This window comes from Thamnophis sirtalis, unplaced genomic scaffold (assembly GCF_051295495.1).
Source record: "Thamnophis sirtalis isolate CommonGarterSnake01/CBP01778 unplaced genomic scaffold, rThaSir2_p1.2 scaffold_3, whole genome shotgun sequence".
NCBI classification, from domain to species: Eukaryota; Metazoa; Chordata; class Lepidosauria; order Squamata; family Natricidae; genus Thamnophis; species Thamnophis sirtalis.
The window spans coordinates 73484263-73504139 of record NW_028261383.1 but is presented as its reverse complement, the minus strand read 5'-3'; the positions used below and the strand labels follow the sequence as shown (position 1 = coordinate 73504139).

At 37.1% G+C, this 19877-nt stretch overlaps 1 protein-coding gene across 1 annotated transcript in view; it reads right to left on the bottom strand.

The window, feature by feature from the left end:
- Window positions 1-5507: 5507 nt before the first annotated feature.
- The window catches only part of STIMATE (STIM activating enhancer), a 38756-nt gene continuing 24386 nt past the window's right edge, over window positions 5508-19877 (bottom strand). The window contains exons 6-8 of the mRNA XM_014062919.2: window positions 19093-19170; window positions 17719-17868; window positions 5508-12074 (exon numbers count right to left, since the gene is read on the bottom strand). Coding sequence (XP_013918394.1) covers window positions 11958-12074; window positions 17719-17868; window positions 19093-19170 — 345 coding nt within the window. The 3' untranslated portion in view covers window positions 5508-11957. The remainder of the gene's footprint in view (window positions 12075-17718; window positions 17869-19092; window positions 19171-19877) is intronic.

Below are 19877 nucleotides of genomic sequence, written 5' to 3'. Positions count from 1 at the left end.
AAAACGTTAGTTTGGGTGGTTTGGGTCTGAACTGAAATGTACATATTTATTTATTTACTCCTTTTCTCTAGCCAACCATCTCAACAAATGACTCTAGGCAGCATACATCATGCAACATTAAAAAAGTTAAAACAATACAAAATAAAAACATATGGCATCAAGAAGATCTGCAACCGTGATTGTTAATACAGCCAAGGAACGGAACCCTTAGCACACTCAGGAGCCAGGACTGGGTAAACAACGAAGTCTTCACAACCTTATGAACAGCCAGCAGAGTTGGGGTCATCCTGATCCCTAAAGAGTGAATGTTCCAAAGGGCAGAGGTTATGGCAGAGAAGACCAATCTCTTGGTCCCTGCCAGATGATGCTCCTTGGTTCATAGGAGTCATAACATGCTCAGCCTGCCAGAAGTTTCTTTAGGAATCCAGCCCAAGCCATGAAGGGGTTTAAAGATGATGACCAGCCCTTTGAATTGGCCCTAGAAGCACACTGGCTGCCAATGCAGCTCCTGAAGAAATGGTGTTACTTGTATTGAATATCTGGCACTCTTTACTATCTGTGCAGCCACATTCTGCACCAGTTGATACTTATGAATGTTCTTCAAAGGCAGCCCCATGTAGAGAACAATGCAGTAATCCAGACGACAGGTCACAAGGGTATGAGTGGCTGTGAGCAAAGCCTCCCAACCCAGGAATGGATGCATTGGAACAAAATATATGCAAAATCCCTCTTGCCAATGGCTACCACCTGCTCTTCCAGCAGGAGCTTTGAATTCTAGAGGACACCCCGCTTACACACCAGGTTATTTTGAGTCACCCACAACTAGCAATGGAAATCCCAAAGGTGCTTTTTCAGGAGGCTACTGGAGTTTCCAGAATTTTAGCAATGGAAAAATCTGGTTATCAGAAGATTCAAACATCCAAAGCCAGGCTATTTTACCTGAATTGTATCCAGGACAGGGACAGGACATCAGGCAGCCTTGAGTGTAAATATAAAGTTGGCTATTACCAACATATTGATACCTCACCTCAAACCATCAGATCATCTCATCCAGCAGTCTCATGTAGATGTTAAAGAGGAGAGGAGAGAGAACAGAGTCTTGCACAGACCCTACCCGAAAAGTAGCATCTGTGCATTGGATCTCTCCTCAGCCACCCGTCCCATCCTCCCCCAATTTGACTACAGCAAATTCAAATTCTCAGTATTCCTTTACTTTTAAGGAAGGTTTCTCCAAGTGCTTTTCCTTGTTTTCTCCAGTCCTCTTTAGAGATTACATTCCAAAGAAGAGTGTCCAGGACCTGCAGAAAAACCTGAAATCAACATGTGTTAGATCACAGAACAAACATTGCATAATTTCTCTTGCTCTGTTTCAAGCAATCCAGCATAGCTGATTGTTTCCGTTTGTTCTATCTGCTGGTCTAAATTAAGAACTTGGGGACTGCTTTTTTAAAGGCAAAATCTTCCAAGCTCTTCCTTTTTCGGTTTCTGGAATCCCTCCCTCCACAAAACTTTTTATTATGCAACACTTTTTCTAATTAAGTTTTATTTTCTGTGCCCAGAAATCTAGGTTCTGCTTCATTATTTTTAAAGCTGATGTATTTGAAGCTGTTCCTTTTATTGCTTATATCATCAAACTTAATTGCTCCCACTGCAAACCCCACCACCAACATCTCAAAGATAGATTATAAATGAGTAAATAATACTAGGACAAAAATAGTTCAGAGGGAGATGAGGGCCTTCTTTTTCTTCTATGTTTTGTAAGCTCCCTCCTCCCTACATTCTTTTTCCACACAAACTCACATCTCTGTATTCAGCCACCATTTCTGTCCAAGTGAAAGTGTTAAACCCTGGTTATAAATAAAATACACAAGGGAATGCTTAGGGAATGCTGGTCCCAAGTATTGCCATAGCAATATTAATCTCCATGAGTTCCTAGTTATGTATTCCCTATTTTGGTATTAAAGGGAATGGGAAGAATGCAGAAAGCAATCTTTAAAAGAGGGATTTTTTGATATAGGCCAGGGGTCTCCAAACTTGGCAATTTGAAGACATGTGGACTTTGACTTCCAGAATTCCCACCATGGCTGACTGAGGAATTCTGGGAATTGAAGTCCACATGTCTTAAAAGTTGCCAAGTTCGACACCCATGATTTAGGTCAGCAGTCAAACTTGGAATTTTAAGCATATTAAACAAATTGGATTTTACAGGAGAGTAAATGACATCTGTAACATATCACAATGGCATCAAAATGATGACATGCACACAAGATCAACAAGAAAATGCCATGACTGCATACTGTACTTGCTGTAGGAAATGACCAGGCTGACCCTGAGGGAAGGGTCAAATGTTATCAATCATGAGTCCCTTCATGCCCACCAGAGGTCTAAGTCCAGCCCACTTTGAATTCCTTTAACTCTTTATCTACTGCTATATTTGCTTGGAACATTAGTAGTTCAGAATCTTGTATAGAGATTAAACTTGCAATATATCTTTTTATACCCATTTGAACTGCCTGAATCTCCTGTGGTGCATGACACTTACATCCCAATGTCTGACAGAAGTATTTAAATTGGGGTGCACTGTCATTTGTCTCCCTGACCAGAGATATGAGGAACAGGGTGGAGAAAGTTCTCTATTAACAGCTGGCTATCATGAAAGATATAATCACTTTTAGGCTGTTTTTTGGAAAGCAAATTTGTGATACCTCTGCTACTCCCACCAATCACAAGTAGTTTCCAAATTAGTTTTGACCCTCATCTAAATAAAAGCTCAGATACAACCACCAATGTTTTTTCTTCTTCTAATATCGCTAGGATCATTAAAGTGATGCAAAGGTTGGCACATGCCAGCTTCTTATTTCCTTTCAATTATTCATTTAGTTCTTCAAGTTTATTAGTCACCCAACTGCAAAAGAACAACAAGACGAGGAAGAGAGCATAGCAGATGGTACAGGAGGGATCTGTAGACAGCCCACTGGTGAGCTCAGATTTAAACTTCCTCTTATTCACAGAACAGACTTGTTGAGCAGTGAATAGATATCACTATTCATATAGCACAGGGGTTCCCAAACTATGGGGAAGTATATGAAGAAATTTTGAGGAAGCGGCATAATGAACTTCTTAGGATTAAAAAAAAGAATAATTTTCAAATGAAGCTCAAATGGAATGAAATAAACTTGGCAGAGTTAGTGGGCTAATTCCACTAAGGAGTGAAGATGCACTGGGAAGATCAGGGAGTTTGTAGTGAGAAGTTTGGAGCTGATAGAGTTGATCAGGAAGACTGAAGCTGGAAGCCTCATGCACATCTTAATTCTTGCACAGACTGGCAGAGAACTTGACTGAAATTGACAGACAACTTGAGGGCTGCTAAAATCCAAAAAGGATCGGAATGCCATGAATTTCTTACTACTATAGCACTTGATAGAGTGTCACAAGAATGTCTGCAAATCTCTTCACACATTTCATTTGAAGGTTGTTTCTTTGGCCCTTTTCCCTTCCCCTCTGCACCTTTTGGCTGTGCCATCTTGCCTGATTAGATTTGGAAATTTTGAAAGCTTCTGTAACAAATTCTGAGTATTCTCTTTTTTCAAATTGTCCACCAACTATTTTGTGTGGGGTTGGGTGGGAGGGTGTTGGCATGGTTTGTTTGAAAAAAACATCATACTTTTTTTAATCAGAAAAAAAAATACTGGAATATATTTGACAAGTTACCTCCAATGCCCTCAAAAAAGGAAAGAGTGAGCAAGGAATATAAGTGTGTTTTTTTTTTTAAAAAAAAGCTTGTTGAAAGCTTGTTTCAAAAAGATCACTGCAAAAATATTAAATCAAAAATTATATCTGTATAAGCTACTAATCTCAGTTCAGATGCAAAAGACTTACACAATTAATTCAGTACAAGATAGGCATTAGGAAAGCAGTTCATGACATGACACTAAGAGAAAAATCAACATTCATCCTTTTATTTAAAATAGTCTATGAATTCCAGCTATATTAATTTTAACTCCTGTTTTTTAATAAGAGCATTTTAAAAAATATTCTGAAAAATCAGCAAATTGCTAAAACACAAACTAATTTCTTACATTATGATTTAAGACACCTTAAGTGAAGTTATAAGCCCAAACATGGCTGATGGAACTTCTCTTTAAAATTATAGATGGGGATGTTTTTTGAAATAATCTGGTTCTAAACAATTATTTTGATAATTTTAAATACAACTAGCAGTCAGTACATTTCTGACTAATCAAATAGGGTCCAGGTATACCAACTAGAAATACTAAAAGCCAATTTAACTTTTTAATATATTAGTCCATTTGGCAGGATCACCCTGAGTCCTTTAACTCCACAATCTCAGGGTGATTCTGCCAAATGAATGAATATATTAAAAAGTCAAATTGGCTTTCAGTACTTCTATTTGGTATACCTTGATGTCTTGGATGAAGAAGTACAGGGAATGCTCATTGGATCTGGAGATTATTCAATACTCTGGAAAGAAAGAAAGTCTAAAAGATTTTGAGAGAAACAGGTTTAAATTAGCATAATTATACTTAAGAGATACAAGAGCACTTTTTTCCCCATTTTGAAACAGAAATCACAAACATAGTTATAGGATAAGCTTAGAGTGGCATGTGGCCTAGTGGTGAAGACACTCACCTCCACTTGGAAGGTTGAATGTTAATTCCTAAGTAACGGATGTTTTTCTCCTAGGGCACAAAGAAAAAATATCTACTGCAAACTCTGCATGGCATCAAGAAGGGCATCCGGCCAGTAAACACTCAGCTCCATCCAATCTCCTGACTCTATCCCGAAATAAGGTATTACAGGGTTGTAAAAACTGAATTATAGGATAAGCATACCTAATGTTAATAGTTCTAAGGAAGAAAGAACATATGTAATGTGGTTACAAAAAAAGGCAGATGTAGTTTAAGCCTGTATCAATAAAACCATATTTTTTTCGAATGACAGAAAGTGATCATTCTATTATATTCTACTTTCTTCAGATTCCTCCTTGAATGTCCATTTCTGGGTAGTACATTTTAAGAAATGGAGAATAAAAAGAGACTAGAGTAGCTGGGGACATTTAGTTTTGTGAAAAGAGTGGAGGTAAGAAATATAATACTCTTCAACCACCTGAATTAAATCAGACAGAAGAAAGTGAAGACTTGTTAGAATGATAACAAGGTGCAGGATACAGAACAAGGGATTTAACCCGACTAGAAAGCAATTCCAACACACAACAAAGATGGGGTGGGAGAGAGCAGAATGTACAGGGGAGAGAGATGTAATCTGTTATTGGTCCATCAGCCACCTCCAGAATAATAATGGGTCCCCCTTCATTGGAGTAGTGGCTTGATTGGTCTGGCATGTTCTAATTTGATCCTGTGTTAAGGAGGGGGTTGCCTGGTTCCCTCCAACATCAGGTTTCTATAACTCTGATGTCTGATACCAGTTAAAACTATCCCAAATTACATGTAGGTCATGTGTTAAAGACAAGTAATGACAGATTTGTATGAAATCAGATTTTATTGTAAACCATTATTTAGGTACAACACATATGCTTTCCATTTTCATAAAATACCAACAGTAAAATTATGATCTGGTGGGCCTTATGGTTTCCTTTTGAATGCTGTAGGACTGACATTCATTTTCATTTTGAATCCTTCAAAAAACATTGTGTATTAATTAGCAATGGCTGGATCCAGTTCTTATTCTCCCTCCTTCTGCCTTGTGCTTTCTAAAAAGTTGTTTCATGGGACAATAATGGAGGCAGCCGTGGAAAAGGGTAGAACTGGTAAAATCACTGTTCTGACCCCTTCTTCCAGTGAGGAAGATCTCCTGGCTTCCAAGTTTCATTCTCTCAAGTTTTCCCATTTTTGGACACATCAATCTGGAATACCCCTTTAACTAAAAATAGAAAAGAGATTCAAGATGTTTCTATATCTAAAGCCACCATTTCCCCCTCATTTACTGAACATTAACAGTTTTGATGCATTGCAAGTCTCCTATGATCAATGTGGCTGAATCTGTGTGTTCGCCATTATCGCTCGTCATATGGAAGCTAAAATCTGCAATTTGCTATGCACAAAAAGCACAAAGACCCAACTTGTAAAGAAGCAAATGTAAGGCTGCACATTCTGGCCCTGCCCTCTTCTTTTCCAGCTAGGCTTAATGGAAAACCTAAGCACCTGCTTGTGAAAGAATGGCTCTGGGACATTTTGCATTGTTTTAGTTTGGTTCACAATTCAACGAGTTTGAGGTCTTTTCCCTGAAGAGAAACACCAGCAACATTTGTACACGACATTTTACTTTTTACTTAAGAGTAGTCGGGGAGACATTAAAACACTGAAGACAAAAAAATGAAGGCTGCATTAATGACCATAGGGTTTCCAAAACAATTCTGTTAGATATCAGAAGTCCTGATTTCATGAGGAATGCTAATCTTTTGTTAAGATTAATCTCATTTTATTTTTGTTTCTTAGTCATTTGGAAACGGGAAGGCTACCATTTTGCTCCAGCAAATTCAACATTCTATTACAAATTTCTAAGTGTAGAAAGACCTGAATCTCAAACTCATTAGAAAAAGATCAGCATTATTTTACAAAAAAGCACTGACAGAATCATACTTAAGAAGAACATTATTCCTTCTTTTGAGCCTTAAATCAGGCTGCTAGACAATGCCATTCAACACAAAACAGTAAATCTGAACTCTGTTTAACGGTGGACTATTTAAACACATTTAAGGCTTTAGGTTTAGTGTTTTAGAACCCCCCCTCCCTCGGCAGCGACACACCTATCCCAAAAGTAGTCTGTACACAATAGACGCCACTGGATAAAATGAAGAAAGTTTTTGCATTTTGCATACTGTTAAAATTCATAAGGCAAACAGAAAATAACAGGCGTTTGGCATTGTTTGTTTCATTATCTCTTAAAAAAAATACATTTTTCTGAGTTTTCATTCTGCTGAACAATTAAGAGGACCATGCTACTATCTCTTTAATGAATCGGTACGAACAAAACCTGCTTTAAAATATCATGGTTGATAAACAGTGATTTATAGTATTAGAATTATATAGTAAAAACATAAAAAACAGTATGGTTGGAAGCAATATTAATCATGGGCACTGCCCTATCGCTTTATAGGAGCTTCTTTTAGTGTTATACTCAATAAATAATTGGGTTTTCTTTTCATCTAAACACAAAAAGGGAATGTCCTGGAAATATACTATAGAATAAGACAACACTTTCTAGTCTGTCCTTCTCTAAGACAGGACCTTAAGAACATCCCCTAAGAGTAGTAAGCACTCTTCACCTTAAAATTACCACCAGTCCCCAAAAAAAAGGGTGGTGGTAGAGAAAACCCCCACTCAAAACAGCAGAATCCACTTTTGCATCCTAAGCCCAATAATTTCTCTGAAAGCTAGGATCAGCTTTAACTTGTTCTCTGCTAAATAAAGTATTCATAGCCAAAGTATACAAAATGCCTTGGAAAAGATCTGAGCTCCTATCAATGAATATGTTTAAGGCTCAAAATATAATCTCTCTCTCTTTCTCTGTTTTATTATTAGATTTTTTTTCTCCTGACATCTCTTGCTGTTTGAAATGAGCATGGAAACCAGCCAAACAATCAATGGGGGCTGGCCCCTGAAGGCTCATGAGGCACTTCTGTAATTTGGTTATCTGCCCCCAGTCAGGACTTGCCACCCCGCAACCTACAAAGGATTAGCTATCTTGCTCCTTAGTAAGTCTCTTAGCATTGGGTTTGTAGATTCGGGAAACAACTTACGAGGGCCAGAGAAGAGGGTAAAAACAAAGGAAGCTTCTTTTTTCAAAAAAATGCAGTAGGGAGGAGTATGCCCTACCCCCATACATTAGGAAGGTCCTTAAATATTTAGCTGTTCCCCAGGCCTTGATTTAGCATGCTTCCAGGCACCCTCTTTACATTAGGGATGATGGGAAAGACATTTATGTTTTCTTTCCTTGAGTGTTATCTTTCTCTCCCTTCACAGGTCTTTTTAGTGTATGTGTGTGTGTGTATATATGTTTTTGTAGATTTTCACTGGTGTAGGTATGCTGGTCTTGTTGTATTCAGGTCTTTTCCCATGTAAAATTGAGATTGTCTTGGCAACATTTCGGCGAGGTCTCACTCACCATCTTCAGGCTGGGTTTTGGGCTTAAAGCGTGGTCGGAGCTGCCGTATTTCTATAAATCTTGGTGGGGGTGTGTAGAGTGCTGGCGTTGTTTTAGTAAGTGGAATGATTGGTTGTGTAGTTGTATCATGATTGGTAGATTGGTGCTGGCTGTGTGTCCATTGTTGTTTCTTGTTGTAATGGGTGGTGGGTGGGGCTCGTTTCTTGATTAGGGCTGGTTTCCAGATGTCTGGTAGGTGGGAGGTATTGTCACGTTTATTCATGCTGTGGGGGTTGTGGGGGGTTATTCATGTTGAAGGCTGTCTTGATATTGTGTTTGTGGAGAATTTTGCTGATTTTATCTGTAGTATCAGCAAAATTCTCCACAAACACAATATCAAGACAGCCTTCAAGACGGCAGCTCTGACCACGCTTTAAGCACAAAACCCAGCCTGAAGATGGTGAGACCTCATTGAAACGGTGCCAAGACAATCTCAATCTTACATGGGAAAAGACATACATACATACATACATACATACATACATATTTGTTGTATTTGTGCTGATAAATAAATAAAGGGAGACTAGTATAGATCTATTTCAAGCTATTTAGCTCTCATCAGCTAGCCATACCATTACTGGGAATTGAACCTGTGCTGTATTGCATCTTAGGCAGATGTGTTAGCCACTAAGCCACAGAGCTCGACTCCTTATCAGCCAAGTCAGGGTGAAAGGTATCTATTTAGATTTTACAACCCCCGGTATGCCCAAATATGGGAGGAAGATCACTACTTCCATTATATATATATATAAATGGGAAAACTGCTCAACTTCACACCAGTTAGGCAGCCTACAAATTCAATAAATTTGAAGAGAAGAGGTCGGAAAAGAAAAGACAGAAGGATATAGAACCTATTAGTCACTTCACCAGAATGGTTGCAAATAGTGTCTTGAAGTGCATGCTAGTGCCAGGGCAGGATGCGTGTAATTTAATCCAGACTAACTAAAGAAGTGTGTACAGTATAGTTTTGTTTATGCAAACCAAGAGCAGTATCTTTCTTCTTGGAAGGGTCTGTTATAACAGTTTTTGAGTGGAAATGCATCTGGAATTCAGGGATGCAAGTGGAGAAAATGTTGATTTGTCTTTTGAACAAATAAGGTTAAGGAAGAAGGTACCAAATACTTAGGTTTTTCAGTAAAAGTTTGCATGCTTACAATATGAACACTAGATATGTAAAAGATTTGGTAGCCAGTGTTTATGCCAGTCATTTGGAAAAAAATATCCTGCAATTTTATTTCTTTTGGTAATTGAAGAAAAAATTAAAAAATATTAAATTAAAATTAATTTTTAAAATTATTTGAAAAAGCAATTTTAGAGATATTCTGGTATAGTGTTCTTGCATTATTTTTGATGTGGCCAAGGGTTGTATTTGAACATCTCATCTTGAACTATATAACAATCTTTTCAATTTTTGGCCTCACGTTTGCTTTCCAGATTGGGAAGGGTGAGTAGCCAGGGAAGCTTATGAATGATAGAAAACTGTATCACAGAAAACAGCAGCAGTTGCTTTTCTCACCTCCAATAAAAACATCATCAAGGGAAGTAATTCTCAAGTAACCTGAGAATATGACAGAAAAAAAAATATTTAAGATATTCTAAGGCAGGCTTTGGCACAGCACTAGTTTGATTGTTTAAAAAAATGTGATAAATAAGGAAGGAAAGAAATTTTGATAACTTTTTAAAGCCCTTGATTTGGGCTTTTTCTGTATTTGGGACAGAAAATAAATATGTGGAAGGATAAAAGTGACCTAGTGGAAAGTAGTCAATACAAAACTTAGAAGGAAATCTCTGGGACCATTCTTAAAAAGACAAGAGTTACAAATTTCAGGTCCCTAGATCTAGAACAGGTCTGTCAAACTGGCGGTCTGTGGGCCGAATATGCCCCGCACAGACCACGCCCACCCTGGTTCCGCAAAGGCAAAAACATCCCAGTATGGCCCCGGATACGATCAGGTTTGACACCCCTGATCTAGAATTTGTGTTCATTGTGCTTAACATTGCTTCTCTCATTCCCAGAGGTACAGCAAATTTCCAAAAATAGTTTTAAGTATGACTTTCTAAAATGTAGTATAGATACTCCTCTGCTGTAAAGAGGCTTATAGTAACTTAAAGGAGAGGTAAAGAACTATATGCCAGTCCGATACTTGTCATTGCCATTTCAGAGCAGAGCACAGCAGAGGAGAGGGAAAGCCATTAGTTTTTAATTAATTAAAAACTAAGAAAAAAGTCAAGGTGACCACTCTTAAGACACCCTTCTCTCTGTATATAGACAGCACCACTCTGTCCCTAAGCGTTTCCTGGAATAGATACTCAATGGAATGGTTGGGAAAAGTAATAGGAGAAATCATCAGAGAACCAAGTACATTAACATATCACTGTCCCAGTGTCTTAAAAGATTATTATTAATCTTTTTAGGTCAATATTAAGGAATTGCACTGCTGTCTACTGTTGAATATTTTTAGCATCAACAAGAGAGATGAGGATGAGGACAGAACTAGAATTAGCTGGCTCTTCCTACCATTGGCTACTGTTTCCTTTGCCCTACCAAACAGGCAACAGCCATCAGTGCAAGTAGTAAGGAAATGGGCTATCAAACATCACAATTACAAGAAGCCTAAAAGTAGTTCATCAACAGACACTTCCCAGTAACCCTAGGTAGGCATAATGACATTAACATTAATCACCAGATATGTTCATTATACTATGCTTTGACTCTGACTTAGCCATCTGAAATGAGACTTAACAAAAAGAAAAGAAAAGAAAAGAAAAAGAGAGAATAAGCCATAGTATTCATGGTTTCTCTAATAGCCAGCTGAACTGCACTGAGAAGAAGCAAAATGCTCTTATCTGTATTACATTAGCTTTTGAAGACAAGGAATGTTTGCTGAAGCTTTGGAATAGTTTTGCTGTGAGATCAAAGGATTTGCAAATACTGAAGAAACCATTATTATCAAAATAGCTTTAAGTGTTTAGTTTATATATAGAAGAAAACCATGTATTTGTTGCTTTTCTGCTAAAGTGCTCAGCATACACACAGAACAACACCCCTGTTTCAAAAGTGATCACTGCTGCCACTTCATTGTTCTTTGTTTCGGATTCTCTTCGGAGCAAGACCATCTCATTCTAGAAAGCAATCAGATGCTACCTCCCTTTGTCCCTGCACTATCCTTCTTTATGTGATATAGACAATGGAAAACCATTTTTGTTGCACATCTGACCTTTTTAACCACACACACTAAGCAACAGTACAATTTCTTTGACAAAGAGACTTCTTAAATATCCCAGTATGAAAATATAACTTAAATATAAAAGTTTAAACAGGTTAGAAGAGATCTGGAAAAAAAAACACCTTTGCAGCCCATTAGTTCCATAGATACCATTAATTTGTAACTGTAAAACTATTCTGCTTCAGCAGTATGCTGCAAAAATCTGGATATTTTTTTTGTGATAAAACATACTGATTCAAAGTTTGTCAATCCTCCTGTTATTTCCGGAGTGTCTCTGAGGAACCACAGTGAAGTGATGGTATTCTGTGCCTCTTCTGAAGGCTCTCCTCCATCTAAGCCACCGTGGTGACAAGAATTTGTGAACACATGTTGAGAAGAGATTCTTGCATATTTTCCATAGTGCAACTGAACAGGTAAGTGTTTCCAATGGTCTGTGTTCCCTTTGATTCACAGTCTTGAGGCAACAAGCATCCTATGGCCAAGTGAAAATTCACTGAGGTGGAGAGATCCCTCATTAACCTCCAAGTATCCAAACTGCAGAGCCTGTCATACAGGCAGACCAAAGCGATGTTTCTTTTTCTTAACAGACTTTAAATTAGTCAGTCTCCTAAGATCTTCTTCCATGTCAGATTCCTCCATTTCATCATCTGCTGAAATTAGAATCTAAAGACAAAAAGAGATGCAATTAAAATTACACCAAATTTCACACATTTAAAGATAGCTCAGCAAATACTTTGGCATTAAAAGTAACTTGTAGCTTTGATTTAATATAATATAATATAATTTCTCAAAGTATAATTTAAACTGGTTATTTTCTCTGAACTTATTTGCTGCAATTGAAGGAATTTAATTTATAAGTGAATGTGAATATTTGTTTCTATTAAAATCACTTAAGATATACTAAGAAATTGAAATATAATTATGGTGCAGAAAGACAGAGAGACACAAAGACTCTGAACTGAGTAGTTCAGGATAAAGAAACCTAAGGGAATTATTAAGGATTCTTTGGGGCAGGATGTGATCTCTGCCTAATTCAGGGAGATACCATATTTTTCAGACTATGACACATTTGAGTATAAGATGCACCATGATTTTGAATAGGTAAATTAAAAAAAAAGTTTTTGCACTCTGCAGGCCTCCCAAACCCCTTGCACGCCTCTTTTTTTTTTGTGTGTGGGGGGAAAGGGCATGCAGAGCTTTGGGAGGCTCTTAGAGTGTTCCTGGGGGCTGGGGGGGGATGGAAATGGCATATTTTTGGCTTTTTTTTTTTTTTTGCTCTCCCCAGCCCTCAGGAGCACTTTGCAAGCCTCCCAAGCCCTCTGCACGTCCATTTTTGCAAAGGGGGTGGGGTTTCGGTAGGCCAAAAATGCTGTATTCAGTGTATAAGACATACCCAGATTTTCACCCTCTTTTTTGAGAGGGAAAAGGTGTGTCATATACTCTGAAAAATATGATAAATTATAGGTTTCTACTGAAAACACTCTTGCTTAATGAGAAGTTCTAGATAACTGCAATCCAGCCTCAAACATTTAGTTTCTGGGAAAGTTGATTAAGAAAGGGGTATCTCCTCACTCCAGACACATCTGAACAATACTGATTATCTAGAAACATTTCAATTTGGTTTCTAATTTGTCTCTGGTACTGACATACTTTGGTTGCTTTAAATGGATGAATTATGCTGACTGCATCTGAGGCTGGGAAGGGATGCAGACTGACTTGTTTTCCTGTTCTGCTGTGGAACATCTAGTGGGATTGAACTGTTTTGCAGTGGTACCTGTGCTTCCTATTGCCTTTTGCTGGGAAATTTATTTAGAGGCAATTATTCATTGCCTAAACTATGGGTATCCAACCTTTTGGCTTGCCAGGACCAAAAGGGTCACTGAGTGAAGAGGAATTGTCTTGGATCTCATAAAAATATACAATATAGTTAATATACATAAATCACATAATGATGTTAAAAGTTTACAATCTTGTAGAGTTTCATTACTAGCTGTCCAGGGTTGCATGCAGCCTGTGGACAATGGGATTGGCACACTTGATATAAACTGTTAATCTTTGGTATCCCACAGAATTTGTCTTATTTTATATGTTTAACATCTGCATGAAATTGATTTGGGAAGCCATTTGGAACTATGGAATAAGTTGACATCAATCTATGACTCCCAATTCTACCCTTACCATTCAACTTCAATAAACTAATTGGTATCCCACCTATAAACATGGCCAAAATATTAGTGCACCTCAACTTTTCCCCACAGAATCCCAATTTGCTGTGAAATATGCTGAAACTAACACAAATGATATCTACCATATGTTATTCCATGGTCCACAGAGCAGACACTTTGCTTTTTTACTAGACCTCCAAGGTCCCTGACAAATCTGTTATTCTGTTTTCTGATTTAGGATTAACATACTTTTGTAATTAATAAAACAAATTAAATTAGCATGGATATAACTATTACTCATAAATAATAATAATAATAATAATAATAATAATAATAATAATAGTAGTAGTAGTAGTAGTAGTAGTAACCAATGCCAAATACGGCGAAACAACTGGCTGCTGTGATAGAATTGTATAATAATAATAATAATAATAATAATAATAATAATAATAAACTGTTGATCACATACTCAGCTGCTGTAAAAAAATCGCGCAGACTGATTATAAATTGCGGCACAATTCAGTAGCACAAATGATCCATTGGAATTTGTGCAAAAATTATAATATCAAAACAGCAAAAAACTGGTGGGAACATCAGCCTGAAAAAGTCACCGAAAATCAGATGGTCAAGATCTTGTGGGATTTCCGTATACAAACCGACAAAATACTGGCGCATAATACACCAGACATCACACTGGTTGAGAAAAATAAGGTCACAATCATAGACATCGCAATACCAGGTGATAGCAGGGTCGCCGAGAAGGAACATGAAAAAATCGCGAAATACCAGGATTTAAAAATCGAAATTCAACGACTATGGCACAAACCAGCAGTGGTAATTCCAGTGGTAATTGGCACACTGGGTGCTATTCCAAAAGCACTGGAATTACATTTAAAACAGTTAAAAATTGACAAAATCACCATCAGTCAAATGCAAAAAGCCGCACTGCTTGGATCTGCACGCATATTACGAAAATACGTTACGACGTCCTAGGCCCCTGGGTGGGGCCCGACTAGTAACCAATGCCAAATCCGGCGAAACAACTGGCCGCTGTGATACAATTGTACAACAACAACAACAACAACAACAACAACAACAACAACAACAACAACAACAATAATAACGCAAGAACAAGCTATCCGCACAAATGCCATTAAGGCTAAAATCGAAAAATCCTCTGAAGATGCCAAATGCAGACTTTGCAAAGAAGCTGATGAAACTGTTGATCACATACTCAGCTGCTGTAAAAAATCGCGCAGACTGATTATAAATTGCGGCACAATTCAGTAGCACAAATGATCCATTGGAATTTGTGCAAAAATTATAATATTAAAACAGCAACAAACTGGTGGGAACATCAGCCTGAAAAAGTCACCGAAAATCAGATGGTCAAGATCTTGTGGGATTTCCGTATACAAACTGACAAAATACTGGCGCATAATACACCAGACATCACACTGGTTGAGAAAAATAAGGTCACAATCATAGACATCGCAATACCAGGACTTAAAAACCGAAATTCAACGACTATGGCACAAACCAGCAGTGATAATTCCAATGGTAATTGGCACACTGGGTGCTATTCCAAAAGCACTGGAATTACATTTAAAACAGTTAAAAATTGACAAAATCACCATCAGTCAAATGCAAAAAGCTGCACTGCTTGGATCTGCACGCATATTACGAAAATACGTTACGACGTCCTAGGCCCCTGGGTGGGGCCCGACTAGTAACCAATGCCAAATCCGGCGAAACAACTGGCCACTGTGATACAATTGTATAATAATAATACCTAGGACGCTGGTAGCAACCCGTACTAACCATTAGCACCAGTCATGAAATTTGTGACACATCTCAGTTCACCTGACTGAGTTTTATGCTTAATGAATAAAAGAAACAACAACAACAACAACATAGTTGCAACAAAACCTAATGTTTTGTAGCTTGCCTTTTTGAGAAAATAACTGCAATCAAATGTTTTCTATAGTTCTGAACAAGACTTCTACACTTCCCAAATGGCAGTCTGTTCACTCTTCTTAAGCAAGCTACTCCATTTGACTTAGGTCTGAAGGGTTCCTTCTCCCAATTGTGAATTTCAGCTCTTTCCATAGATGTTCTATTGGATTCAGATCGGAACTCACAGCAGGACCCTTCAGAGAAGTCCAATATTTGTTTTCAACTATTCTTGGGTTTTCTTAAATGTACTGTATGGTTTTGGTCATTTTTTTTGCTAGATGACCTGTGACCGAGGCATAGCTTTAAAACCCTGGGCATTATGTTTTGCTCTAAAATGCCCGAGTAATTCTCTGATTTCATTGTGCCTGTCAGCCTCTGCTTTGCTGCTGCTTCGGCTGCCATTGAAACGGGGAGGGGGGCATGGTATTTGGGAGGAGACTACTAATTGTGCTGGAGGAAGATTCTGGAGTTTCTGCTGCCTGTCTTACTGTGCATGCGGAGGAGGTTTCCCGCCAAGGCCAACGGCACCGACATTCCATCTTGGTGATGCCTTTCGAAGTTATCTCACACCTGACATTTGGGAGAATTATGATTGGACTGTGACTGGGATGCCAAGGGGTGGGGAATGGGTTATTCTATATATCATTTGCTTTCGCACCTAAATAATCAGTCTTCGCTTTGCTACGCTTCTATTCATTTATAATTAGTAAAAGTACACTTGATTTCTATCAATGGAGTCTTGGGGTTTTCTTTCCTGATTATCCAATGAAGGAGTGTTAACAATGCCCTGTGCTGGAGTTAGCAATACTACCCCATAATATTGTGGGGACTCCTCCAAGTTTCACAGCAGTTTTTTCTTCTGCGAGCCCAGAGCTGTTGTAACTTACCAAAAAGCTTTCATCTGTTCTAAGGACATTTTCCTAGAAGGACTAAAGCTTGTCAACATGTATTTTAACGAATTCCAGTCAGGCATTTTTGTGTCCATCTTTCAGAAATGGGCTATTCCCAGGTCTTCTACCATGGAGGCAACGTAATGTGATATTGCTATACCTTCATCTTGAAGGTCAGCCAGAATGTGTTTGGAAGTTTATCTCCACCATTTAAACTATAATTCTGTTGAACCTGGAATCAATTTTCCTCTTGCAGCCACATCGAAGGAAGTCAAATGTGATCCCATGGCTCTTAAATGTCTTGATTATATTAGCAATCTTGGTCTCAGGAATATAAAACTCTTTGGTGTTGAAATTTTTACCATGCTGGGATATTATCTTATTCCTTTCTTCCTCAGACAAGTCTCTGCTTTTTTCCATCTCTCTTTTCCATATTTGCTGCACTACATACAATGACTCAAAATGCCTGAGTACTTTTCTCCATTCAAATAGGCTGAGTGACTACTTATGAGACAGAAGATCCCTTTGATACCAATTAAAGTAAATGTTCTGTAGGAGATGACTAAAACCTAGTGTCTTTTAACTTCCATCTCCATGCCATTTATGTTCAGATATATATCAAAAGCAGTGTCTGCTCTATTCTCTATGAACATATTTGCTATTTGTTATTAGGAATTTAGTCTCTGGGATTGAGTTGCATGCTGCTTTAAATGCTGCTGTAGTTCATTGAAAGAGAAGTTCAAAGTCTGAAAGTTCTCAGTTGTTATTAGATAGATCTTACAAGGAACAAGTCTGCATTGTTACGTTTACTGAACCATCCCCGATTATTCCTGCAATCAGTAAGCTGCTATTCAGTGTATGGAACCAAGTTCATATAATGCCACCTCTGAACAAGTTGCATAGGTTGACAATTGTTTATTGGACACATTTAAGATGCTGGTGTTATTATTTCACCCCTGAATTACCTTAGGTCTTGGCTATCTGAGCGATATTCTCCCCTATTAGAGGCATGCCAGGTCTTTAAGATCAGCAAGACAGGCCTTTCTGAAGACACCCTTGCTGTTGGAGGCATACTTACTGATATTCTAATTTTCAGTAATTGGCAGGTTCTGTAGTTACTCATTATACCTTAAGAAGACCAAAGGTGCATGTCATTTGCCAGATTTTAAGTGTGAATTGAAGTCTGCTTTTAAATTTTTTACTTCCATGTTTTATTTACTTCCCATGGCTGCCTTGATGCTCAAAATGAACAGAAAACAGGGGAACATAAATAAATAAATAAAAATTAGAACTTGCCTCTGACTCTGATTCCTCATGCGACGCTGCTCTCCTGTATCGGATTTTGCTCCCATTTCTTGAATCTTGACCTGATTCTTTTTCTTCAAGTTTAGCTTTTGTCTTTCCTTTCTTCATAAGGAAGTTATCAACAACCCAAAACATTAATGCCTATTAAAAAGGAGCAGTCATGTTAAGTTCCCTTATCTTTCATATTGTTGGACAGTTATTAGATTCAAGGGATTTACAGTATAGAAACCTCTATCCAAATATATACAATTACATGGCTCATTAAGAAAGATAGAATTTTAAAACTCAAGTTCACTAGATCTTTTCTCAAGGTCATAAACTCAAAAAATATAAAAAGAATTTCAATAGCTATTCAATACTTGTAATTTGCAAGTGGCACAAAAGTCTTTATGCCCATAAAAGTGTGATATGCATTGGAAAGAACTGAACAAATCAGACTATAAAAATGTATTTAAAAATACAATTTGTAAATTGTGTTACAGAATCTTTAAATATAAAATCCTGCTAGTTAACTATTAAAACTAATGGCAAAATGCCAAAGCAACTACTGGTATTTAAAAAGTCATTGACATAGTAAAAATGTCTAGAATGCAAAATAAATGTATTGCAGATAATGTTTTTGAATTGTAACTATTATTTCATGAACGTGTATATACACTCCTGAACTAGTATGGAACCTGAGTCGCACAAAACCACGAAGCAAGAAACTCTCTCTGGTAGGTTGACTTTGGCTGTCATTCTTGGCCATGTACAGGATTTGACAACATAGAAAGCAAGTGAACATCTTTGCAGGATTCATTTCCCTATTTTTAAAATCTGCAGATAAAAATATCCTGAAAGCATTCTAAAGTTCTATATCCAGATGTTTAAAATGTAAACAATCCATCTAATGATAGATGAAATTTTAGCTGCTTGACCCCTTTTAACTTAATTGTCCTTTTTCTTTTGTTTCACTGCTGTGTTTATAAATGTTGAAGTTGTATTTCTCTTTAATGATGCTGCCTTCATTTGTATATTTATTTTGTGGATTAATTTAGTATCAAGTAATAATTATTTCCATTCATGAAAGCAAAATGAAGGAAGTAACCTACAATTATTTTCTTTTGAATTTTTGTTAAAATCACAAACATAAAGTACAATCACCATTTTTAAAAGGTTTGTTTATGTAAGAATAATCTAATACCCCTGCATGCATTAAATAGGAGGTTCATAAACTACACACCAGAATTAATTAGTATTGTAAAAAATAAACAAGTTCAACTTTATGGGGCTAGCATATATGTATCTTGGATGTTGCCATTATATATTTGGACTCCAAATATTGCAAAAAAGATCAAATATTCAAAAGATGTTATTTATACCAACATTTACAAAGAAGGGGACTATCAGCATCACAATAGCCAACTCCAACTCAGGATTCTCTATAGGGTTCAACAAAGCTATCTGCAAAGAAGAAAAATATGTTAACATCATGGAATTACCTACATATACAACTGAGTTCTGCGTTTATACTGGCACTGTATAAAGTAGTAGATTAATGAGACAATTGGGAAGAATAAATTGGGCAGAAAACAATGCTTTAGATTAAATTAAAAATGGGGTCTTTAGTACCCTACAAATTGGGTTTACTTCCTTTTAAAACAGGAATCTACATGATTTTAACTGCTGGTACAAAAAAGGTGAATATTAATATTAACAAGCTTTAATCTACAGTGATTAAATAGCAGTTGCTAAAAGGACATTATTGATTTTTATTTCCTTGAACAGTATAGCCTCAGATGTTAAGGTCATCCAGATCATAGCACCAACTTTCCTATCAGCTTCATGCAAATTTTGCTCAGTAAGTATTAATCTGAAAAGGAAAGAGAAGTAACTCATCTCTATACCTTTTGTATTAGTTTATGGCATGATGGAATCATTTAAGTTGTTGACAGGAATGGTGAACTGCCCTTTAGAGCAAGGTTTCATGTTTTAAGTGATCATTTATTTAGACCATCATCCAAACTCTGTCAAATAAACTACAATTTTATACTTTGCCTTATAATTTATGTTGTTTACCAGAAATATAATTTGCTATTATACAGTTATAATTTCTATATGTGTATGTTTTATTCAGAAAATATTTCTGGAGAAAAAAGTGAGAAATGGAA